This window comes from Megascapheus bottae, chromosome 5 (assembly GCF_031878675.1).
Source record: "Megascapheus bottae isolate mThoBot1 chromosome 5, mThoBot2.hap1, whole genome shotgun sequence".
Lineage (NCBI taxonomy): Eukaryota > Metazoa > Chordata > Mammalia > Rodentia > Geomyidae > Megascapheus > Megascapheus bottae.
In genome coordinates, this window is record NC_143513.1 from 59,917,411 (window position 1) to 59,944,375 (window position 26,965).

The window sequence follows — 26,965 nt, forward strand, 5'->3', positions numbered from 1 at the left end:
ATGTAGTTTGTGATAAACTCTGATAATCTGTTTTGTCATGTTACCATAGTTCATACTACTACTTGGTAGTTGACTGCAGTTTATTAGCTGATGATGCACAGAGATTTGAAATGGGATCGACTTCTAAGGGAAGGTGTTCTCAGACATTTCCTAAAATCTCCAATCTGGGTTTATGTGAAGAGCTGTTTGGTAAGGTGGTTTCCTTGTTCTCAATACAATGTCATGAAAACAAAGATTTGCAGTATTCACATTCTGCTATTATGTAGTCTTATTCAATCTTTATAACTTGCATGTTTCAAGTTCTAAATTCTAGAAATCCTAATTCTTAAATAATCCTTTTAATTATATGTCAATATGTATTCTAAATTCTAAGTGAAAGTTCATTATATGACTAGAGGCATTTGATGCACTGATTCAATAAAGATAATAAAAATGATGAAAGTGGGACAATGGTGACTCACACCTGTCATCCTAGCTACTCAGGAATCTGAGATCTGAGGATCATGATTCAGAATCAGCCCAGGAACAGAAGTCCATGAGACTCTTACCTCCAATTAACCACCAGAAAGCTAGAAGTGGTGCTGTGGCTCAAAGTGGTAGAGAATTAGCCTTGAGCTGAAGAGCTCAGGGACAGGGCCCAGGCCCAGAGTTCAAGCCCAACGATCCCCCCACCCACAAAAAAGAAAGAAAACAAAAAGAAAAAGTGATCATGAAAATGAGAATAAAAAATGTCTTAAAATTTTCAGCCAGGTGCAGTGGCTTATGCCTGTAATCCTAGCTACTCAGGAGGCTGAGATCTGAGGATCACATGCTTCAAAACCAGCCCTGGCACTAAAGACCATCAGACTCTTATCTCCAGTTAACCCCTAGAAAACCAGAAGTGGTGCTGTGGCTCAAGGAGTAGGGTGGTGGCCTTGAGCTGAAAAGCTCAGGGATAGGGCCCAGGCCCAGAGTCCAAGCACCAGGACCAACAAAACAAAAAACCAAAAAACTTTCAGAGCTCTTAAGTTCTCTTCACAACAAATGTTTTCCCTGTAGAACTTATACAGTTCTACTCCAGCTTCTAGAATGTTGACATTTCAAATGTGTGCAATTTCACATGGGCCAATATCTGATTTTTAAAAGTTAATGAAAACTGTTAAGTAACCAAACTAGATCTTTCCCCAGGTATAGAGTCAAGATGTAATTATTAAGCAATTAAAATATTATCAAAGTTCTATACTATAATGCAGGACATTATTTGTGAAGTGACATTAACCTAGCTTACTTTTAGAAACAGCTCAGAGGCCAGTGGTTTAGAGCCCAGGCTCTTAGGTTACACAAATCTAGTTTTGTTCTTGACATCATTACTTTTGCAGTAAGTGCTATTTAGCTATACTACTAAGCCTTAGTATCTTAATCTGTGGTCATGGGAACAACAGTAATATCAACTTTACAAAGTGGTGTGGAAATTAAACAAGGCATTGAGTCATAGTACAGTCACTTGGCAGGGTCTTCCTGATGACTTGGCTTCTCTATGAATACAATCAGGAAGAGTTCCACAGCCACTTGGCTGCATGGAGACTTATTCTGAAGCTTGGGACATCAGATATGACTCTTTTATACCATTATCTTTGGGGGGGGGTTGTTTTTGAAATATTTCCCTCTACAAAGTTGTAAATGGAGGATTGCTAGAGTTGCTCCAGTAATAATGTTCAAGAAGTAGGCTGGGAGTTTGGCCTAGTGGTAGAGTGCTTGCCTACCATGCACGAAGACCTGGGTTCAATTCCTCAGTACTACATACATAGAGAAAAGCTGGAAATGGTTCTTTGGCTCAAGCGGTAGAGCTCTATCCTTGAGAAAGCCCAAGGACAGTGCTCAGGCCCTGAGTTCAAGCCCCAGAACTGGCAAAACAAATTTTTAAAAAGAAGTAATGTACTCACTAGCTTACAAATGTAACTGTAAACCCTCTATATATCACCTTGATAATAAAATTTAAATTAAAAAATCTAATATGCACTGACCAAAATCCAGTACATGTACTGAAAATAATTAAACATTATGTAAACATAATTTACATTTTTTCTGAAACATTTTTTACTAAAATTTATTTTCTAGTATAGATCAGATCTTAGTTCCAATGAACATTTATTTAGTAAACTTATTTCATAATTGCCACATTGTTTGTTGAGTTGATCGACTTTGGTCAGAAATGACCAGTGAGGTATGTATGACAGTTACACTGAGATACAGTGCTGGCAACATTCTTGAAACAAGTAGTATACTAGCTTAAAGCAAGTTAGAACAACTGTTCTTAAAACTCATATTTACTTATATCATTGTAGTTACATATTTTGGTGAATTGATTATCATCTACACATTATTTTGTGTCTTTACTTCTAATACTTATTTTAAAAAAATAATGAAACAATTAAGAATTATTTTTAAAAATGGGTACTCAGTGATTACTCAGAATTGATGCATATAATGTAGAGAATTAGGCATTTGTTTCTGAGATAGAAAAATTAATAAGTATAGGAAGCATCTTATATCAGCAATTGATCTGCTTAGAGTCAATCTGATGGTTGTATTATATTCAGTGAAACTTTACTACCACTTTTTGCAGTTGTACTTTGGAACTAACGTGCTTACAGGCACTGTTAAAAAGTACCTAACCCTGCCAAGAATGGTGGTGCAAACCTGTAGTTCTGGCTACTTGGGGAGTAGAGATGGGGGAATTGAAGCATGAGGCCAGCCCAGGCAAAAAGATGTTTGCTAGAGTCCATCCATTGTCTGGACAAGGTTGTACATGCCTTTTATCCCAGGTCCTGGGGAAGCACAGTACCTGGGCACAGTGCCATATGACTGTCATCCGAAGCAGCATGGGAAAGCACAAGGAGGAGCACCAAAACTCAGGCCAGCATACAGTGAGGCTGTTATCTTGAAAAGGGTCTAGACTGGGTGTTGGTCAGGTGGTAGAACATTTACTTGCCCTGATTTCAGTCTTTACTACTGGGGGTGGGGAGAAGCTGACTTTTCTTCAGAGGAGTTAACAATTGTTCTTCAATAGAAATGTAATTGCCAAAGTTAGAGGGTTTTCACTATGTGGTAGAGTAACTAGTTTGTTGCATATAGTGGGTAAGAGCTGGGGAATGTGAACACTCGGCCTTAATCTCATTTACTATGGTCCTGGAGGAAATTATCTAGCTTCCCTATATTTTCCTTTCACTTCTCTAAGAAGGTCTATAATAAATGTCTTTCATTCATTTATTTAGGAGATGTTGGCGACTTGAGCTTTAAGCTTCTTTGTGTAGCTATGATAAAAGTTGTCTATTATTACTTTTAATATTAGTTAAATTTTAATATAAGAAGTATTAAATTAACCTGCCATCTGTAGCCTCAGAAATAAAACATTTCAGTTGAGAAGGGTAGATGTAGAATATATTTTCCCATATGATTAAAAGTTCTATGACTTTAGAACCCTCAGATCTTTTAGAAGTAAGTTGCTTTTTCCATGAGGGATGTCAAGACTATTATCCCTCCTTCCCTCTCTCCCTCTCTCCCTCCCTCCCTGCCTCCCTCCCTCTCTTTCTCTCTTCCTCCCTCCCTCCCTCCCTCCCTCCCTCCCTCCCTCCCTCCCTCCCTCCTTCCTTCCTTCCTTCCTTCCTTCCTTCCTTCCTTCCTTCCTTCTTTCTTTCCCTCCCTCCCCTACCTTCGTGTACATGCACTTCCTTTCTTTTATCTTTCTCTCAATTTGTGTGTGTGTGTGTGTGTGTGTGTACACTGTTACTAAGACTTGGAGTCAGCTTCTCACACTCTGGTTTGTTTTTTTTCCCCCTCTTACTGCTGGCATTCTACAACTTGAGTGGCATTCCCCACTTCTATTACAAGTTTCCAAACTCAGAGCATGGTGCGAGCCATGCCTTAAGTCTTCTTGCTTTACTTATTCTTCAGAAAGAGTCTCAAGTTTATTTCCAGGCCCACATGGATCTCAATGCTTTTGCAGAGCTGGTTGATGGGGTCTGAGGGTTTTTTGTTGTTGTTGTTGTTTTTTTAGTCAGACTGTCTTTGAATTGAATAATCTCAATCTCCATTTCCTAAGTAACTGCAACTGATCACTGTCATGATTTTTTTTTGCTGTCTAAATCTAGGCTTTTAATTAATTAATTAATTAATTAATTGTGGTTCGGGGCTTAAACTCAGGGCCTGGGCACTGCACCTGAGCTTTGTCTTTGCTCAAGGATAGCTAGCACTTTACCACTTGATGATGTGATTTTAGGCTAGAGCTCTACCACTTGAGCTTCAGCACCACTTCTGGCTTTTTTCTATGTATGTGGTACCAAGGAATCGAACCTGGATCTTCATGCATGCTAGACAAGCATTCTACCACTAGGCCAAACTCCCGGCCCAGATGATGTGATTTTTTAAAAAATGAGTTATATGGTGTATTTGATTTGCAAGTCAGAACCTGGTGATTTTTTTATAGTTATAAGGTGTATTTGCTTTTGCAAGTCAGAACCTGGTACAACAATTAACGAATAAAAGCCATTTTAAGTGTTTCAGCCACACAGAATATGGGGACACGAAGATATGAAATAAGGATGGTATGGATGGAAAGTTTTAATAGGAATGATGAGAGGCAAGTCTGCAGAAAGTTTTGGAACTTGCTGTCCAAGGCCATAATGGCAGTGAGCATTACTTTTATATTTGTCTCCTACCTAGAATTTTATAAATGTCCCGTTATGACAAAGGAGTAATTCTGCTCTGTAGACTTCGGGAAATAACAATTTCTATACAATGGAGGTTCTCTCTCACTTTTTAAAAATTTCTCTGAAATTGTACTCTTGAATTCATACTGAGGACTGAACTTTAACTTCAGTAGTTCTGGGAATGGACTCAACATAGACTGGTGCAAATGGAATCATGAACAGCCTGTTTGTTATAGCAGGGGCCTCCTCATAACTCGACTATGAATGATATTAGCAAGGTCTTGATGGAATTCCAGATGGCTTCCAAGGCCGCTAGAAGATAGAAATTGAAAATTTCCTTTTGGATGTAAAAATTAAATCTGATTTGAAAGGGGGGATTTATTCATCAAAGGTACATGTAAGACTTATGGAAAAATCCTTCTTCTCTGGGCATCTGAATTGAATTCTCCAAAATATTTATACTCTTGATGTGTTTGACATATACCCTGTGTCCATAGCACTGAGTTATATAAGGCAGCTTGGCATTTATGGGTTATGCCCGTATAAACTCCAGGAAAAAAAGAATTTTGAAGTAAAGATAAGTTTACAGACCAGAATAGCAAAGAAGAAATTGGCATAAAGTGACCTGATTTAAGAAAAAAACTTAATTGGTTCACATATGACATCTAGACTAATTCCTAAAAAGAAAAATGATTTGCCTTTTACCTTCAACTTAAAAGATCCAATTTATGAAGATTTTTTTTTTTTGCTAGTCCTGGGACTTGAACACAGGGCCTGGGCACTGTCCTTGGATACTTTTTTTGCTTAAGGCTAGCATTCTGCCAGTGAAGTCAAAGTACCACTTCAAGCCTTTTCTGTGTATGTGGTTCCAGGGAATGAACCCAGGGCTTCGTGTATGCTAGGCGAGCATGCTACCACTAGGCCATGCTCCTGGCCCTGAAGATATTTCTTTCTTTTTTTTTTCTTTTTTTGTGGGTCATGGGGCTTGAACTCAGCCTGGGCCCTGTCCCTGAGCTATTCAGCTGAAGGTTACAGCCCTACCCTTGAGCCTAGGCCTACTTCTCATTTTCTAGACATTAATTGGAGATAAGAGTCTCAGGTCCTTTTGTGCCCGAGTTGACTTTGAACCTTGATCCTCAGATCTCAGCCTCCTGAATAGGTCGGATTACAGGCATGAACCACCATGTTCGGCTTGAAGATATTTCTTATATATTCTCTGCCATGCTTATTTTCTTACCTAAAACATCTATTACAGTTACTTATCTCTTCATTTGTAAGTTTCATTGGTAGTTTAACAAGTGACTACAGAGTTCATATAACATGTAATTAGATCTTTGTTTTAAATTTAGTTTTCTAATCAAAATATAAGAGCAATATTTCATAATGTTTGCTGCACCCCCTGCTGGTAATATTACAGTACTTCCAAAGGAAAAATTCTTTTAGATTCTGCTCGGTGAATGCATTAAGTATACACAAGTTCTCTTTGTAGTTATTTTTGTTTAGAAATACATTAAAACTGATATATAATTATGTTAAAAGTTTAGTCCAAGGCAATTTTCTTTGTAATTTGTCAAATTTGATGTTTAAGTATTGATTATGCTCCCAGGCAGTGCAATAATGAATTGGTTGGTGTCAAAATAGTTGCCATCTTTCCATAAACCTTTCAGATGAAATTCAGTAGGAGAAGTGGCATCATTCTAAGCCTGCCTGTTTGATTGTAAATACTACTGTTATAAGCATCCTTGTACATATGCGTGTTCATTGCATGCTCATTACAAAGCTTGCAATACTTAAGAAATTTTAAGAAGAGTCTTGCAGATCTTGAAAGGATTTATCTGAGTTTACAAGTGATGAAGCCCCAAGGGTAAAGGGTAGAGATCATAATTTTCTGGGTGACCAGTGTTTCAAGCCAAGATATCAGGGTGACCTAGTGTTTATGATTCTTCTAAGGATCTTTTTTTTGGAAAAAAAGTAGTTATATAAGGGAAATATGTGATGTCTTAGTCAGTGCCACATGAAATCTAAGTTTCTAAAAAACATCGTTTAGCTATACCACTAAAGCACTTATTAAATGCAAGTCAGTCTAATTGATCAAAAGATGCAGGAGCATTATTTACAAACACGGGTAAATTTAAAATAAGACAGTGCCCTAATTTGAAAATAAATTCATCTTCTTTAAGAGAAAATGTTTGCTCATTTTATACATATACTCCTCATTCATTGTCTTAGCAAATATTTATGGAGATTATTCCATATTCCAATATTCTTTTATGTTCTCCGTGATCATTATTGTATCAATTACTGTATTGTATTGGTAGTCTATTCATGACCATCAGATCAATGTGTAAGATAATGAATGAATGGGTGGCTGGATGCACAGGAACACATATGTTAGGCATACAAGACTAAGGGAAGGATTCTAATTAAAATAATCAGATGGTATGTTGGATTTTGCATAATTTTGTGTTTATATGTTATGGGGCGTGCCCTTTGACTGATTATATATACTTACATAAATACAGATTTTTTGACCATGGTTAACTGAGTTTATGTTCTACTAAAGCCCTATTAGTTCATAGCAATCCATGCTCAGTAGACAGTTTTAGAATAATATGGTGTTTAAAAGAATTGTAGTTTATTAGTCATACAGACTATAACATAGTCTTAAAGCTACTAATTGAAATTTTAGTTTTAAATTTAACTTTGGTTCTAAGTATTTGTGGTCCATATATAATGAAGAGCTATAATTCATTAGAAGTTAGCATTATTATATTTGTGTGATTAGTATCTACTATCATGGCAAATTTATTTTTATACCATACAAGACTGGTAATATTTATTATTTTTTAATCTTTTGGGGGAAGACAAAAGTAAATGAATTTTCACAAAACCAGAATTTATATGATTAATAAAGAGTCTGTGGCTCTATGATTATACTTATGGAGCTTAAGTTTGTCATGGAGGATATTGGGAGATATATTTTACCATACTAGAAAGTTCTACTTGTATATTTTAGAAGAAAATTTGTAATTTTGGAAGTGAATTGTAGAGTCTGCTCATATCTCTTGAAGTAACTATACTATACTGTAACATGTATATATATATATTTAATACTATAGTAGTAGCTGATTTTGGCTTGTACCTTTGTTAAATTAGGAAATTTGACTTAGGAAAACTAAGTGAAACTTTTCAAAAATCCTAGAGCATGAACCACATTTCTTCTGATTAACCTTTCAGAATTTTTCCTTACTGCTCCTTATGTAAGGAATAGAGAATAAAATTATCTTATCAAATGGCCAGGAAGTGTGTTTTATGAAATTAATTAGCTTGTGATATCACTGAACTTATGTGTAACATTTTAATTTTTCTCTTTGTTTCAGAATGCAAAGTATGGCGAAATCCACTAAATTTATTTAGAGGTGCAGAATATAATCGGTAAGCATTTTGACAGATTGGGAAATAAATGAGTCTGGTTCAGAGAGCAAACAAAGCAGCAAATGTTTTTGCCAGTTCATTTAAAGGTCAAGTAACAAGTCTACTTATTGCTTCCAGTTTTTAAATATCACCTCAGACATTTTATTTGCTTTTAATGTTTTTGTGTTGGACTTGGTATAATGTACAAAAATGTATGGTTTTTAGAATTTATCTTAGAAGCTCAGTTGCAACATAATCAAAATTTTCATAGTTTTGGGACAATGTCTTTCATGGTACTAAATAGGGGAATTTTTAATTAGCAAGCACTCATAGAAGTTTTAAGGCAAAAACAAAAGGAAAAATGTTGCTTTCTTGCCAGGTAATTCCTAAAAAGAAAAGAGAATGATCTTCAAATGTACTTTTTTGTATTCATTAGCAAAGATACTGAGTCAGTGGTTTACATTTTAGTTTCTCTGCAGCTTACTATTTTATAAGTCTTTCCTCTTATTTCTGCTTTATTTCCTCTTTTCAGGTATACATGGGTGACAGGACGAGAGCCTTTGACTTACTATGACATGAATCTCTCTGCCCAGGATCACCAAACATTCTTTACTTGTGACTCAGACCATCTACGTCCTGCAGATGCAAGTACGGAAAACTCTTCAGCTAGTTGCTACTGGATGGAATAGGGGAGGGGAGGTTGTTTTAAGTATCAGGTTTTTTGCTTTCAGTATATTTGTTCAGTAAAGCCCAATGAATAAAATACTGAATTTCTGATTAACTAATAGAACCAAGGCTTCTGATTCTTAAATCAAGCTTATCCCCAAGGGAGCTATCAATATAAAAGAAAAACGTTTATTTTGAACATGATTTAAAAAAATATGTTAGCCTGGCATGGTGGCTCACACCAGTAATCCTAGCTACTCAGATCTGAGGACTGCAAAGCCAGCCCAGGCACTAAAGACTATGAGATCTTAACTCCAATTAACTACTTGAAAACCAGAAGTAGCCCTGTGGCTCAAGGGGTAGTATAGTTGCCTTAAGCTGAAAGAGCTCAGGACAACACCCAGGCCCTAGAGTTCAAGCCCCAAGACCAAGTGAAAAAAAAAATTAGATTGATATATACTGAGCACATATAAATCTTCTAAATCAACCTAACAGTTAAGATGGAAGAAGGGTCCTGTCTACTTGATGATATTCTAATTCCAAGTTGGGATTTTCCCATACTCAAAGATTTAGCAAATCGAACCTGGGATTTCATGCATGCTAGGCAAAAACATTATAACACTAGGCCAAACTCCAGGCCCAACTTTTGTTTTTTAAGCCTACATTTTAAACTACTTAAATTCCAAATTTTCCCAGTATTTTATTTAATGTTATTAAACTTATAATAAATAACTGAACAAACCTTATTCTAAAAATGAGGGTTTTTTTTCATGTAACAGTTTATCAAAATTAGTATAAAGGAGCTGAAATGTGTTGAATGAGGGAGTTAGTGGGAGGGAAGCAAATGAATGGAAAAGAAAACCATGGATGAATATAGTCATAGCATTAATTGTACATGTGTGAAAAAGAAAGTTCAAAAGTTGCTATGACTCATAGAGGAAAGAATAGGTAGGAGGATGAGAGAATGATGGAGGATATGGCTTTGATGAAGATGTACTGTATATATAGATGTGCAACAAGATAATTAACAACTTAAAAGTAAATTAAAAAATAAAAGGGAGTTTCTACAAACTCAAACTAATTGATAAAATGCAATTTTTTTTTTGCCAGTCCTGAGCCTTGAACTCAGGGCCTGGGCACTGTCCTTGGGCTTTGTCAAGTCTAGAGTCTCTACCACTTGAGCCACAGCACCATTTCTGGATTTTTGCTATGTATGTGATACCAACTTATCAAACCCAGGTCTTTGTGCATGCTAGGCAATTATTCTACCACTAGGCTAAACTCCTGGCCTTAGAATACAAAAATTTTAAATAAGTTAAGGCACTATGTTCTCAAGAGGCACATTTCTGATAAATATTATATAGTATGGGATTTCTCATCAATAAATTAACTGATATACAAAGTTAGGTTTGAGAAAAAGTATGCCTGTTAATAATAAGGTCTGTTTATTCAACCAAGTCATAATTCTTCAAGTTTAAAATGTTCAAATATTCAGAGGCTGTAGCAGATACTTGGGGGAAATTACTATTAGAGGTTATATTATATCTAAGTACAGTGAAGAAATTAGTAGCAGTGTCAATTCACAGTATGTAAAATAATGTATATTCCCTAACAACAAACGATAGTAAGTCCTAAGAGAAATAAAATATTTTTTATTTATGATTTAATCAAATTTTATGTGTGCAAAAATGTTTAATGTCAGCAACTGAAAAACAGTGAGAAAAAAATTAGAAAGGTTTGTGTGGAACTGGACTTGGTGGTGCAAGCTTGAAATTCCAGCTGCTTGGAAGGCAGAGATAGAAGAATCACAGTTTAAGCTAGCTTTGATGAAGTTAGTTTGAAATCCTGTTTGAAAAATACAGTAAAAGCAAAAGGATTTGGGGCATTGGGTTTTGTGATAGAGCATCTGAATTCCACCTTCAACATTAAAAAAAAAGGTAATTTTAGAGATTGGAATAATCTTTTTGGTAATGAAATATTTTCTTAAAACTCAGGCTGAAAGCTGTTAATTTATTGTCAGGCATCCATTCTTCCTAATCACAGGTACTAATTGACTTGGGTTTTGTTGTTATTGTTGTTCTTTTTCTAAAATAGTAATGCAGAAAGCCTGGAGAGAGAGAAATCCCCAAGCCAGAATTTCTGCAGCCCATGAAGCCTTGGAGATAAATGAGTAAGTAGGAAAACTCTTGTGGTTAAAGATAAAATATCATCTTTTGTATATATTCAACTGCCATTCATGCCATTTATATTAAGCCGTACATTTGAAACTAAAGAATTATATAGTAGACTTTAGTTCTTAGGATTTTGTTTTTTCTTTGAAAGATTTTATTAACACTGATTTTTACATCATATTTCAAATGTCTTGTTTAACAAACAAGTATTCAAGAAGGGAATCTCTATATGCAGTCATTGACACATAGATTTTAGAACACAATTAAAATTAAGCTGAGGGTTGTTCTCTTTGTTTTTTGAAGAACAGACACATATCAGAATTTTATTAGTCATTTTAGATAGCAGTTCATTGGCTTTACTATGACTCAAATCCTTCAATGCTATCTCCAGGATACTATGAAGAAATAAAAAGAAATCCTATGTGTATTTAAAATCTTATGATTTGACTGGGATTTTTTTCTATTTATAGCATGCTCATATAATAATATATTTTAGTTGGTGTTTCTTCTAGTGGGGGAAACATAAAGACATATGTTGGGGAAAAAAACACTCATAGATACTCTAAGATAAACAAAGATAAAAGGAAATGTCCTTAATGTTGATGAACATTCTATGGGTTTCCAAGGAAGGCTTGGAAATCTCTTCTGGAGATCTCAGAAAATGAGAAAGATTCTTAAAGTTGGAGTCATAAAAATTTAGGGTTGGCAGAGACCTTAAAGGTCATTTAGCTCAACCACCCATCTGGTGCTTGAATCACCTCAACAATATCCATGCCAAGTGGTCATTGTTAAACTATTTTATGATTTTTTTTCTGAAAGGTTACAGAATCTTCTCCAGACTCTTAGAGAAAGGGCAAGGATTCATTGAGAGTTGGAAATCTTGCTACTATAACCAAGTGATCTATATGGTTTCTGATTCTGTCACACAACATATTTACTTTCTACTTTCTCATCATCTACAAATTGGATATGCCTGTCTTCTGTGTGTCATCTATGTTTTCAAGAAAGTTTCAGGGCCAGAAATAGAATCCTGTGACAAGACATATAGAAACTACTCTAAAGGTTTGTGTGTTCATGAATCACCATTCTTTATTACTCAACCTATTACTAAACCACCCAGTTACACTGTAATCCAGCCCATGTTTCTCCATTTCGATCTTATAAATGCCAGTTGTATCTGTGTGTCTTTAATTTGTAATGTCTCTATTAAAGAAAATTAAGCTGTCACCACATTATTTATTTGTTCTTAGCAAATGTAAGCTACTTTCTTTTTAATGTGCTTGGAGACCATCTCTTTAATAATCCATTAGAATATCTTTCCATATCATTGTTCTATAGTTTGAGAAGTCAGCCTTCTTTCCCTTTTTGAAAAATTTATACCCCCTTTGTCATCTCATCTTCTAGTATCTCTCCATTCTTTGTGATTTCTCAACTCTCCATAGAGAGAAGTTTCATTGCCTGCCTGCAAGGTCTGTTGGCTTCCTAGTATTTGCCCATCATACTCTAGTAATTCCTTTAGAATAAATTGTGGTTTGCTATCTCACATCTTTTTAACCAAGTTAGAATTTAACTTCTGCTCTTTTTTTTTCCAGCATTGTCCTAGATAGAGAAGCCAGAAACAAGACAGGAGTGAGGAAGTTTGCATTTCTTTATTATTCACTGCTATCAACCATAAACCTTCTTTGTTGCTCTTGTGTTGTCTTTTTGCTTATTATGTGTTTTCATAGTAATTTTGGGTAAGTGGAGATGTCAGGGCTTCAAACATAATTTACAAATATAGTATAGTTGTCGTTAGTGGTTTTTGTTTGTTTGTTGGTGGATTTTGTTTGTTTATTTAGGCAAGCTTTAGCTAATGTAACATTTTAGCTCTCCTGATATTATTCTTATAAATTCCCTCCATTCTCTTATGGTCTGTTATTACATATCCTCTTTCCATTTTTTTTACATGTCCTTAAAAATTTGACCTTGGATACATCCTTGTGAAGCCATATCGATTGCTGAAGTACCACCCTTCTTTCTGAAAGGATCATTTGTGATTGCAGTTACAGTTGGACTTTTGGAAGCAGCTCAGTCATCTTACACCATTTTTCCTTCTGAGTCTCATGCCATTGAATCATACTTCTTTTCTTTGAATTTTTTGAAGTCCACCCTCTTTGATTACTCCAAAATGACATAGCAACTCTCTCTGAATGTTCCTATCAATTTTCATTTCACCAACTATTTTTTTCTTCTTGGTCAGAATTAGGTCCAGAGTTGAAGTTCCCTTAATTGCTTCCTCTACCATCTGGGAGATAAAATTGTTACCAAAGTAAGTCAAGAACCTGTGGGGTGATCCACTTCTAACCAAATGAGACTTCTAGCAGATATCTGGAGGACTGATACCATCACCACACTTTCTTGCTTCTGTATGTGTATTGTGTTGTGACAAGGATGCCTCATCTCTCTTCCATCCAGCTGAGCAGTCTGTTCTGTGCTCCCCAACCATTAGCACTTCTGTTGCTCTCTCCTTTGCCTTTGCTCACAGCTCTTAGCATGTTTCTACCCCGAACTCATGGGTTTTCACATAGATACATGTTTCTTAGTTAGTAATGCTACTCTGCCTCTCCGCCAAAGAATTCTTTTTAAAATGTGAATGAGTAAAGCAAAAAAACCATTCTTGAGTTCTCAGTCTACCAACCACAAATCTTATGTTAATTCCTCTGACACTGTATCCACCACTCAATGTAATAACCTCAGTTTTCATTTCGTACCCTGGGCCCTTATTAGAAAGTTGGCATCTGAAGCCCTAAATATTTTCCCTGATGCCTCCTACCATTTTCTCCAGTTAGTCACTGGACAGTCTCAGCATCACTATTGTTCTTTCAAAGTTATATAGTGAATTTTCCAATTTTTTTTTCTGGGCATCTATCTCCCCACCTCACCATGTTCAGTTAAAAACCTTATTGGTGGTTCCTGCTTAAAGTCAGAGGGATTAGTTGAAGAATGTATGACCCTTCTCCAGCTTAATGATCCCCAAACCTAACTTTGCCTGTAAAGTTCAAATTCTTATGCTACCTGGCTTTGAAGTTTCTTAGCAGTAAAAGGAATATTTGGTCATCCTTTTGGGTTATTTTCTCTCTTGTGGTCTGATTGGCCACAGAGAGACTGTAGAGAAGAAAGGGAAAAGATGGGGATAAAGCAGGCCCTGTGAGGCCTGTCCTGGGCTCACCGTTTTCCTAGTGCACTCCTTTCTTGGCAGTGGGTTTGTTCCTTATATAACTTGAAAGGCTTCTATTTCCCGTGTTCCTTAGTTAACTGCAGATCCTTTCTGAATTTCTACCTTAGAGGGTTGTTGAAAGGATTATGTGATGTGATATATGTTAAGTGCCTGGAACAGTGCTTTATTTATACTAAATAATGAATGGCAGTTTATAATGGGATGATATCTAATTCTCCTTAGCTACTCTGACTAATTCAGATTTTGAGCTTTTCAGAAACACTGTTTGTAGCTTCTAGTATTCCTGAAGCAGAATATCAGTACTGTTGTGAGCTGTTGCAGCACTGCTTTTTTAAAAATAATTTTAAGTTGTGTTTAATAAATTTATACATGATGCCTCTAACTTTGTGTCAGAGGGAGATATTGAATAATAGATAGAGTTGCACCATTATTAGCTGACATTTAGTTTGCATGCACCATGTCCTGGCTTCAACATGGAGCGCTTCACATGAATCACCTTACTTAACCTTCACAACATTATGAACAGAGGCTATGTTGTTCTTCACCAGGGAGGCAGAGTAATAACTTGCCCCAAGTGGCATACTAATGGGGGTAGCATCCATATATGAGCCCCATGATCCTAAAGCTAAGCATCTTACCTCTCAAAATGTTTCTTTTGTGCCATTACTTTGTGTCAACAGCTACAAACGAGTGCATGAACCAGTTGGCCACTCTGCATGTTTCGGCATAAGTCCTTCCCTTCTGCATGAATTCCTGCAACCTATTAATCTATTGCCATGTCCTTGACTTTAAAACTGATGGTAACTATTATCTGAATGGACAGGTGTGCAACTGCTTATATTCTCTTGGCTGAAGAGGAAGCAACAACCATTGCTGAAGCAGAAAAGCTGTTTAAGCAGGCTCTGAAGGCTGGAGATGGCTGTTACCGGCGTTCTCAGCAGCTACAACATCATGGATCACAGTATGAAGCTCAACATAGTAAGGTTTATTTCTAGGTTGATGTGTTGGGAAATGAGAAGTGTGAAAGGATAAACCAGAACAAATTTTGAGACTTGTACAAAATTTCAGTCACCTAAGATAAGAACAAATGTGGGCTTTTGCTTTCTTGTTTTTTATTACTATTTTTTCTTTCTGTATGAGGCATGGAGGACAATTATTTCATTACTACCTATGTTCAGATTACCTTCCTTCTGATAGTCTCCTACTGTGATAGGTACAAAGCTGTCACCTTTGATAGAAACTTTATTTTCACTCCAGGATCCTTAGGAACTTCTGATCATCAGTTGCTTCTTTGTCTCACAATTGTATACCAATTTGGTAATAGGGCTTAAGTGAATGCTTCTGGTATAAATGTTTTTTGTCCTATAGGTCTTCTACAACATGGATTGAAATAGAACAATTTAGAAAATAACAGGTATTGATAATCATATCAATATGCAGCTCTTATTTAAGAGAAGGAATCATGAGTTCCTAATGATCTCTTTTTTTTTTAATTTTTTTAATGATCTCTTTTATGTTGAAAATACCCCTTTCTATTATTTAAGACCACTCTTTAAAATCTGAGTCTTTTTAAAAACTACAGTACACTAACCTGAGAGCCAGTGATATTTGGGGGAACAATAGAAATAAGAGAAAATGATTTCTGGAATTCCCTGAGCCCCTTGACTCATCTTCATTATTTTAACAGAAATTCAGCGGTCCTTGTGGGAGAAAAGTGTTTCCATGGTGGAAACAAATTTGGGGTTGTTTCGTTATGGTGGAATTTCTGTCACTTCATTCCTTCTTCCTTCAATTTGGCAATTGAATATACATCTCCTTCATACTTGAGATTATACAATTGTATTTTAATATTAAACTTGGATTGGGTATAAGTTCTGACTGCATTAGTCTCTAAAACCAAGGTGCCAGCAACATCTCTCCTTATATTTTATCTGTACAGGACTATATCCACATACTCCACATAAGTCATCAATACTTAGGTTTTTATTTTATTCGGAAGTTAGCATATATGTTAATAATGTCCCTAATCACCATCCTTGTCTCACTTATATTTTTCTTATGTCACTTTTTCAAAAGTTTAACAGTGCATTTTGAAGATCTATAGTAAATGTCTATTTTGTGACCTAAGTGGAAATTAATATGTACAATTACATAACCTGTATTACAACTTCAGAAATTTTCTTTTTTCTTTTCTGAATTAAATCCTTTCAACCTGTTGCCCAAATTTATCCAAGAAACTATAATCACATCTTTAAAATAATTTGTAGGTACTTGGCAGTTTTTCAGCACACATCTTGTTCTCATTGTTTAAAACTTGAAATGCACAGGCTTTGGTCTTTACATCTTTTAATAGTTGCATATTATACATATACTTAATCTATAACAGGTGTGTCATATTTTTCTCAAACATGGTAATTTTATTGAGGATTAAACATATGCATGTTCTCACTGGTCTGGAAATGTATCCAAAAAGACATAATTAAATAAAAGATTAAGATAAGAAGTTGTTAATGTACTTTTAAGGGCCATTTTTGTGAGTATTGCTCTAAGTATTTAGCTTGTCAGTGCTTTCTCTGACACTAGGGTGGTTTTTCATTTTGCTGCATACTCTATTGTCATATCTGGAATGTGTTATATTGCCATCTAAAATCAACTGCTTTGGGGACCTGGAGATGATTATGATATCACTAGTGTGTTAGAAAAGGAATAATATGAAACAGAAGTTCCAGATGAGGCTTCTCCATACTTGATGTCAAGAGTGGGGGAAAAAAATAGTTCATCAGGATGCAACCTGAGATTCACCTCTTTGCATTCTCACCAAAAGCATGCACACTTGAAGAGCATGGAATTCTTTCTGTAAACTAGAAGCGATATGGGTAGGTTGATTTTCCCAGTACGGTGGGGCAGATTTTATTTATTACCAAATATTCAACATCCTAACTGAAGAGCATGGGTTGAGTCATCAGTCATGATTTGACCTTTGGAAGTTTAAGTACATCTACTGTACTCTGTATTCACTGCACTATTAACAAAGTTAGTTGTCAATGCTCCTAGTGGTAGGAGAAAGGCCAAACAGGAAATCCTTTCTCTTGTAGGTTTTTCATTAGGGCAAGACAAATGAGCTGCTGTATTTTTTCTTGTTGTTCAGTTGAAGTGTCTTGGTTTTTTTGTTTTTGTTTTTAAATATTGGTGTTATATCTTCTCCTTCAGGACGAGATACCAATGTCTTGGTCTACATCAAAAGAAGGCTGGCAATGTGTGCCAGAAGACTCGGGAGGACCAGGGAAGCAGTGAAAATGATGAGAGATGTGAGTTTGGATTTGTGTTGGGGATCAGTGTCGATAGCCTTGGCTAAGAGTGATAAGGAGTCCACCAAAAGATGGTATAGACAGAGCCAGTGATGGCCTGGTAGGCCTCAGAGCTAGCTCCCAGCTAACTAGACAAATGATCTTTCTGTAAAATGAAAAAAAATAACCGTACTCACAATAACTTCTTAGGGATGTTGTAAGCATTAAATAAGAAAATGCATGAATAATGCTTTTTAATAGACTGACTGGTACGTTAATATGTTATACTATGTATGTGTGTGTATATACATATATATATATTTAGAGAGAGGGGGAGAGAAAAAGAGGGGAGAAATATCAATAGAGTAGGCATGGTGATATTCACCTATAATTCTAACTACTTGGGAAGCAGAGGTTGGAGGATTGTGATTTGAGAACAGCCTAGGCAAAATTGATGAGATCCTGACCCCAAAATAACCCAGATATGGTGGTTCACAACTGCAATCTCAGCTACTCAAGCTGTTGTATGAGAAACAAACTCAATGCAGAAGGATTTGGGCATGGCTCAAGTAACAGGGAATCTGCCTTGAAAACAGAAAGCCCTGAGTTCAATCCCCTAGCCCTCTACTACTATTATTACTACTACTCCTCACCCTCCACAAAAGCTGTTCTTATTAATAAACTTTTGGAAATGTAGCAGGAAGACAATCAGATCAGTTATTTCAACTAACAACTAAACTGTTGGGAAATTTGAATAAATTATCGGGTTAATCTATAGTGATTCAGGTGTTTTTCTAGATCCTTGAAAATCAGGGTAATGGATCAATAGTAGTCAACATTAGAATTAACAAAATAGGAAACAGGAAAGAGTTCTAAAACTAAACAAAAATTTAGAGAAGTTATTACTATGTTATTTTAAAACAACATTGTGGGTTGTCAGAGAAAACAGTAAACTTCCACTTTTTTTGCTGGTGTTAGCGTTAGTAAGAAATGCTTTCCATAAATTGTGCAAGTGGTTCTAGTGGTACTGGTGATTCTGATACTAAGACAAGGAAGATTATGAAGGTGGAATGTATTCTCCCACAACCACATTCTTTGAGTCAAAGAAAAAATTTAAAGAATGTTACATCACGTAGAGCTAATTTTAAGAAAAAATTGCTGCAAAGACACGAGCTTGCTCTTTCGGCTTGTAGTAATTCTATCCCTTGGTATAGCAAAGGAACTCTTTTCTGTCACTTTGGCTTTGAGGAGGTGAGAACTTAATCAAAGAGGGGTTATTTCTTCATCATCATTGGTCCAGCTACATTCAACCTTTAACTAGGTGTTTTATGTATATTTTTTATTTCAAAACCTAAATTAACCCAAAACAAGAATGCCCATTGGAATAAACTTTGGTAATCTTATTTAATTTGTGCTCACAAAACTTCATGGCCACAGTGGCTCACACCTATAATTGCATCTACTCGGTAGACTGAGATCTGAGGATTAGGGTTCAAAGCCAGCCTAGACATGAAAATCCTCCTTAATACTCTTATAACCATTGGAAAACCAGAGGTGGCACAGTGGCACAAAGTGATAGAGTTCTAGCCTTGAGGTGAAGAGTTCAGGGATAGGGTCCAGGCCCAGAGTTCAAGCACCATGATAGTGGAAAAAAAAAGAAAAACTTCATGGGAACAACATTTGTGTGTGTGTGTGTGTGTGTGTGTGTGTGTGTAGCAGTGGCAATTCTGGGGTTCGAACTCAGGACCTTGTACTTGTTTTTCTTTACTGGTTATTTTTGATATAATGTCACATTTCCTGACTATGTACATGTCTGAGCTATGATTCACCTACTTTAGCCTTTCTTTCCTTGTTGGTTGGGATCACAAGTGTGTGCCACCATGCCCAATTTCCCCTGTGGAGAAAAAAACTTGTGGGAGTTTCAGCCAGGCTGGCCTAGAACTCACAGCCTCCTATTCTCAGCCTCCCACATGTCTTGATATGACAAGTGAACTGCAACTTACTGAATGCAGAAAGAGTCTCATGAACTTTTCTCTCCAGACTATTTCAGCCTCCCAAACAGCTAAGATTATAGATATGAACGACCGAAACCTGGCTATATTCTAATTATTTAACTTCTTAGTCTTTTTCTGATTATCATTACATGTATATATATGTATACATGCATATATATGTGTGTGTACAATTTTAACCATATGCAATTTTACATGTATATATACATCAAAAGTATGTATATATACATGTAAAATTGCAAATGATTAAGATCAATATATCTATCTATCATACATCTATTATGACTTGGTTTTCATTGCTTTAAATTTCCCTTCCATTTATTGACTTCATTCAAATATAAATTGTAAGGGAAAGTCTGAGATGCCATGAAAACTGATACATTGAGCAAGGAGTCAAAAAGCTTAAATGTCAACCTCAGATTTGTTCTATAGTGCCTATGCAATCGACAGCAAACTTATTTAACTTTTGGCATTTCATTTAGTCAGGGATAACGATTCTTAACTAAAAGGGAAATTGATAAAGATAATTGAGATCATGTAAAAACACTTGGCCTACAATAGGCATGCTTACAATTGTTTCCCTGTTAGTCTTATTTTTTAGATTTCAATCATTTTTAAATTTAAATGTGCATTTTATTTTTATTGATGTATAATGGTACATACAGTGCACAGTGTGACCTGTGTATAGTCTGTAATGATCTTACTGGGTGATTTCATCAGGGTAGTTTGTATAATTATCACCTAAAGCTGGTTTCTTTTTATTGGATGAATACATCAGCCAATACATCTGCATTTCTCTGTCTACATATAAATATACACATACATATTTTATGCATGTTTTACCTATATATATATATATGTATTCCTCTATAGCTTTTTTTCAAAATATATTTCTGGGACTTGAACTCAGAGCTTTGCTAGGCAATTGGTAGGCATTCTGCCAGTTGAGCTATACCTCCAGCTCTTTTCGCCTTCATTGTTTTTTTTTTTGTTTGCCAGTCCTCGGCTTGAGCTCTGTTTGCTTGGAATGGTCCTGAACTTCACTCCTGCCAATCTCAGCCTCCTCAATAGCTAGGATTGCAGATATGAGCCAGTAGTCCTGATAAATGGTGTGTTTTATCCATCAAACTTCTAATACCACCCATCATATATTTCAAATGTCAGTATTACATTTTTGGTGCATTTATAGAGCATCCACTAGACTTGGGGTCCTACTATTATGACAGTCTTTAAAAAAACACTGCCAGATACGATGGTGAGATGCTCTGAATTTAGTAATAAATGCCTCATCTTCTAGAAGCTCCAGCTATCCTCACACCTCAAACCAAAGAACAAGGGTTGCCCTTTGCTTCTATCAAAACTGCAGCTGCATCCAGCCTTGCAGGAGCTGGTTTTAGTGAGGATTGTCTTGTGTGACTCCACATAGGTCACAGGTCAGACTTCACTGACAGTTCATTCCTTTGACAATATACACATAAACTATCTTGCTGTAAGACTTCCTGTGATAAAATAGCAGAGGACTTCAGACAGCTTGCTGATAAAGTATTTAGGCTGGAGGATCTAATTTTTCATTAAGACATAGTCATCCTCTTCCCATCTTGCATGAGCTTAAGCTTTTCTACAGCAGAATTTCAAGTGCAAATAGAAATTACAGTTGGGATGCTTTCCATGTAGAGAGTACTGTCATTTAGAAAATGCCTTGAGGAAAGGCAAACTGTTAACTGGTGAATGAAAGGAAATTCTGGGAAGGGAGCAAAAGGAAGGGAATATAGGATTTCTGGCTACTGATAATTTTGTGTAATTCTTCAGCACCAGATTATACTTGACTCAAATAAAATATTTGACTCAAATAAAATACTGTCAATGAAATATTGTTGAGATAATATTGACTCATCAGTAAGTTCCACAGAACCTCACTTTTTTGGGGGTGGTCAGTTGTGGGGCTTGAACTCTGGACCTGGGCACTTGTCCCCAAACTCTTCAGCTCAAAGCTCATATTCTACCACTTTGAGCCACAGCATTTCTGGCTGTTGGGAAGTTAATTGGACATAAGTCTTTCAGGCTTTCATGCCTGGGCTGATTTTTGAACCACAATCCTGAGATTTCAGCCTCCTGAGTAGCTAGGATTACAGGCATGAGCCATTAGCACCTGGCCACAGAACCTCACGTTAAAAATGTCTATATGAAAGTTGTGAAACTTATTCTTATTATGTGTATAATTTTGGATTATACAGTTTTTTCTAGTTCTTGTTTTATCTACAGTTTCTCTGAGTGCATACTCGATTTATCTGTTCTTATTCAGAACCCTTTAAAAATTACTGATGATAGGGCAGGGAGTTTGGCCTAGTGGTATAATGCTTGCCTAGCATGCATGAAGACCTGTGTTCAATTCCTCAGTATCTCATACATTAAACAAAAAGCCAGAAGTGGTGTTGTGGCTCAAGTGGTAGCTCTATCCTTGAGAAATCCAATGCCAGTGCTCAGGCCCTGAGTTCAAGGCCCAGGACTGACAAAAAAAATTACTGATGACCCTAAAACTTTTATATATAGATTTATTTCTTGGTACTTATAATTTTAGAAATTAAGACAGACATTTAAAATATTCACCTAAAATAATAATACATTACATATTAACACATATGATATTTTATGAAAAGTTGCTATATTCAAGCAAATAATGAAAGGTAATACCATCTTTTTTATGTCCTTGCAAATCTCTTTTGAGTGTACTGCCCATTAGGAGACAGCCAGATTGTCATGTCTGAGTTAACATTTAGTAGGCTGTGTTATCACATATGACCTCTAGGAGTGTCTCTCTATACCTTCATGACAGAGTAAGAATGTAAAAGATAAAAATAAATTACTCTAATTATAGTTTTTATCTGAGGCCCCAAACAAGGTCTTAGAAAAACCCCAGGGGGTTCCCTAAGAACCACTTGAACAAGCATAAATACCTGCCTAGAGCTGTAGAGAAAATGGAGTTGGGCGCTGCTGGCTAATGGCTATAATCCTAGCTCCTCAGGAGGTTAAGATCTGAGGATTGTGGTTCAAAGCCAGCCCAGCCATGAAAGTCCATGAGAATCTTATCTCCAGTTAACCACCAGAAAACCTGACGTGGCCATAATTCAAGCTCCATGCCTGGGGAAAAAAAACAAAAAGCAAAAACAAAACAAAACCTGATTTTGCACTATGGCTCAAAGTGGTAACATGGTAGAGCACAGAAAAGAAGGAAGGAAGGAAAGAAGGAAGGAAGGAGGGGGGAAGGAAGGAAAGAAGAAGGGAAGGGAAGAAGGAAAAGAAAGAAAGGAAGGAAGGAAGGAAGGAAGGAAGAAAGAAAGAAAGAAAGAAAGAAAAAAAGAAAGAAAGAAAGAAAGAAAAAGAAATAAAGGTAGGTGAAGGATTAAGATTATAACTGTCTTTTTTTCCCCAGTCCTGGGACTTGAACTCAGGGCCTGAGGACTCTCCTTGGGCATTCTTGAGGCTAGAGCTCTACCACTTGAGCCACCGCACCACTTCCAGCTTTTTTTTTTTTTTTTGCCAGTCCTGGGCCATGAATTCAGGGCCTGAGCACCGTCCTTGGACTTTCTCAAGGCTAGAGCTCTACGACTTGAGTCACAGCACCACTTCTGGCTTTTTTCTGTGTATGTGGTACCAAGGAATTGAACCCGGGTCCTCATGCATGCTAGGCAAGCACTCTACCACTAGGCTAAACTCCAGGCCCCACTTCCAGCTTTTTTTTATGTATGTGGTACTGAGGAGTTGAACCCAGGTCTTCAAGCATGCTAGGCAAGCATTCTACCTCTAGGCCAGACTCTCGGCACCTTTCTTTTTTTTTTTTTTTAACAAAGATTTTTGTTTTGGTTTATTTCCTAAGAATATTATGATTATAGCTTAAAGTGAAACATATGAGTATTTATTGCCTAGAGATGCTATACATAAACTGAGTGATTTAAATAATATATATATATATATTTTTTTTTTTACAATAAATTGAGTCTAGAAGTCCAAGATCATGACATGATAGTGCTGTGCTCCGTCAACTTTTGGTGATTGCTGGCAGTTTTTACTCTTCTTAACTTTAGACACATTAGTTCCATTTTGGGTGGCCATTCTCCCTGTGCATTTTTACCTATGTGTTCAACTTTCCTTTGTCTCTTTTGGACAAAAATTATTATGTATTTATGACTTCATCCAAACTTATGTCTCTAAAAACTCCATTTCCAAATAAGGTCACATTGATGGCCTCTGTGAGAATTCTCAACCAGGTTTCCTGAGGATACATGTCCAACTATAGTAGCAGGACTGGTAGGGATACCTTATATATTTCCATTGTTTTGGAAATTTCACCTCCATCTCAGCTTCCTTAAAAGCAATTCTATGCTTTTAATCCTGTTAAATGCATACTTAGCCTAACCTGTAAAAGTTATAACTGCTAACTATCCTTCTGTGTGCTTACTCTTACTTCCTTATAAAAATATTTAGAGGGAGTTATAGTTAGTTATCTCATCCTTGAGTTTGTATCCTTCTCGCATTGGTATCATCTTCAGAATGATCAGCTGAGAAGTAGAGGGGTTTTCCATTTTTGTTATCAACAACTTACATAGTTGCTATCTGCCAGATACTCTGTTCAGAGATTTTCCTATGTTGTCTCATTTAATTCATACATGCCATGATAATGTACTCTAATAAATTACAAAAATAATTTATGATTATTTTAACAAGCCAAGGAATAGGAAGTTATAAATATTCCCTCCTTTGTTAAAATGCCATCTCACTGAGGTAATGAACATGTGGAATTTCTAGTCCTTTCTTGGCTCATACAAATTCATATCTGATTTTGTCTTGACAAAATGCAAATCAGAATTAACGAAGAGGTGCCATAGAACATTGTAGATGAGAAGCACCTCTATCTGGCAAATATAACTGTAACCCCTCTATACATCGAAATAAAAAAATTATATAAAAAGGAATATTGTAGATCTTTTCTTTCCCTTTTCCCCTTTGTACAGATCTGTCCTTATTATCTAAACCATTCATCTAAAGCATTGACCTAAACCATTCATCTTTATAGTATTCAAGAATATATCAAATGTCCACTCCAAATCCATGCTTGTGTTTTATTTGTTTGCTTGTTTCATTTTGTAGGTACTACAGTGTGAACTCAGAACCTTATACTTGCTTAATTTGTTTCCTTGTCTGGTGCTCTAGCACTTGAGCCTATCATCTAGCTCAGCTTTTTGTTTATTATTTTGGAGACACATCTCACTAGCTTGTTTGCCTGGACTGGTCTCAGATTTCAGTCTTCCACCTATCAGTCTCCTGAGTAGCTAGAATTACAAGCATGAGCTGTCAAAGCCTGGCTTCATGTCTGTTTTGATTATCGGCTTAATTAAAATCAGTGAACAAAATCCAGGTCATATTCAATACTCAACTGATATTTTATCCAAGAGAATAGATTAAAAAAACCTAGTAAGTGTATATTTTCATAGTAGTTTATAAAGAAACAAAAGTGTTTGAGGGATCAGCAAAACTAATGGCTAGGGAGGACAGGGAATTAAGCCAGACCCACAGAAATGTAGGATGCATGGTTTCCCTCATTTGTAATAACTAGAAGGTGTCTATAAATCTACAAGGACATCCAGCAGATAATAAAAGACAAATAATTACACTTGGACGTGATTAATTAAGCAGCACTCTAAACATTCACACAGTAAGACCAAAGGGGGATATTCTTAGGAGAGAATCGAAAGAGCTGAATAGCTGTGTGCATATGATTATATAAAATGATGCTTATCAAAATGAACTCCAAGAAAGGGAAACACGTGGTTTATTATTGTGTTCTTTGCAGTAATTAGTTTTTTCCTTCAGTCTTTTTGTCACCATTTTTATTTCTGTGTTGTATGTAAGTATATCTGATTTGAAGAGGAAAAGGGGAAGCACAGAAACAGTGGGACAAAGGGTGAATGAAATTGGCAGTGATACTTAAAAACTATGTTGAAAAGGAACTATACAACTTGGAAGAAAGGAGGCTTGGGAGGGGAAAATCTGGGAGAAAATGAAAGATGGATGACACTGTTCAAAATGAAAGGTATTCATTACATCACCTCTGTATATCACGTTTACAATAAAATTTAAATTAAAAATAAATTAAAAATTAAAATAAAGTTAAAGAGAAGCTTGTGAAACACACTATTTGGGGGAAAAAGTACATTTTTTGGATATGTTGTCCCTTCCCTCTGCTGAATTTACATATTTCTTTCATCTGTTAATATTGTGCTTATATAAATTCTAAAGTATTAAAGCGATAATAAACAATGAAGAAGTGAATGGATCTAAAGTATGTTTGGGCATAGAATCAATAAGATTTGTTAATAGATATAGTCAATCGATAAATCATGCTAGACTCCATATAGTGCCACTTCTTCCTGTACTTCCCTTGGTCTAAGTAGTCCTCATCCCATCCTTGAATTGTGATACCCTCTAGCTGGCCTTTCTGCTTTTGTTCTTAATTGGATGGAAGCATTTAAGGGAAAGGCTCACTAATATTATTCTTTGATTTAGAACCTTTCAGCCACCTTTCATTGCATTCAAGCTCTAATAGCGACCATGACACTCACTAAATGTTCAAGTCCCTTCTTCTATAGTGTGTTCCCTATGCTCTGCCACACTGGTCTTGTGCTGTTGGTTGAATGTGTGCATCAATTTAGAACCTTTACATTTGCTGTACACTTTCCCTAGGCGGTTCTTTCCACATGCCCTCCATAATATGCTGTCCCCCACCTTCTTTGGCGGTTCCTGCTAAAGTGTTTTCCTTGCAAGCCTGCTTTCCCCATTTACTCTAAGATTGTATCTGTGCGCTTACATTTTTCCCTAGATCCTTTCGCTGCCTGTTTGCACCCCTTAAAATTTACCACCACAGATTGAGAGTTTGAGGCCAGCCTAAGCAAAGGTAGTGAGACTGTCTCAAAAACAAAATGATTTCTCCCCTTCCCTATCCAATTTCAAATAACCAATTAAGCACATATAAAATATATCAGATAACAAGGTGAAAAATTGTAATGATATGAGATAACCAAGGGATGGCAAAAGAGATGAGAGATAACATAGTACATTAAGGACAACAGTCATTCATTATATGGCTTTTGTTTCTTTATCCTGGAGGTCCTTACATTTAGTGTCATACTATTTGGCCTAATGTCTCTAGATTTTGTTCTATTGTAAATCTCTGCTAGTAGAGCCCAAGGTTTCTACTGATCATGACAAATGAGGGAAACCATTGAGCCTATCATCCTTTGAGTCTGGCTTACTTCATTTAATATGATTTTTTCTAAGTCTTTCCATTTCCTAACAAATGGGGCGATGCCGTTCTTTCTGACAGCAGCATAGAATTCCATTGTGTATAAATACCACATCTTGTTGATCCACTCATCAACTGAGGGACATCTAGGTTGGTTCCATATCTTTACTATGATAAATAGTGCTGCAATGAACATTATTGTGCTAGTGGATT

The 26,965-nt window shown here is 36.1% G+C and overlaps 1 protein-coding gene across 8 annotated transcripts in view; it reads left to right on the forward strand.

Moving 5' to 3' along the window:
• Nucleotides 1-26,965, forward strand: part of St7 (suppression of tumorigenicity 7) — a 204,880-nt gene that overhangs the window by 106,252 nt on the left and 71,663 nt on the right. For 5 of the 8 annotated variants that reach the window (XM_090333191.1, XM_090333190.1, XM_090333197.1 and 2 more), the window contains 6 exons: nt 8,069-8,123; nt 8,635-8,750; nt 10,863-10,938; nt 13,179-13,247; nt 14,980-15,134; nt 17,367-17,464. In XM_090333191.1, coding sequence (XP_090189317.1) covers nt 8,069-8,123; nt 8,635-8,750; nt 10,863-10,938; nt 13,179-13,247; nt 14,980-15,134; nt 17,367-17,464 — 569 coding nt within the window. Of the gene's footprint in view, nt 1-109; nt 190-8,068; nt 8,124-8,634; nt 8,751-10,862; nt 10,939-13,178; nt 13,248-14,979; nt 15,135-17,366; nt 17,465-26,965 lie in introns of those variants that run through there. The other 3 variants (XM_090333194.1, XM_090333192.1, XM_090333198.1) reach the window with 2 other exon arrangements.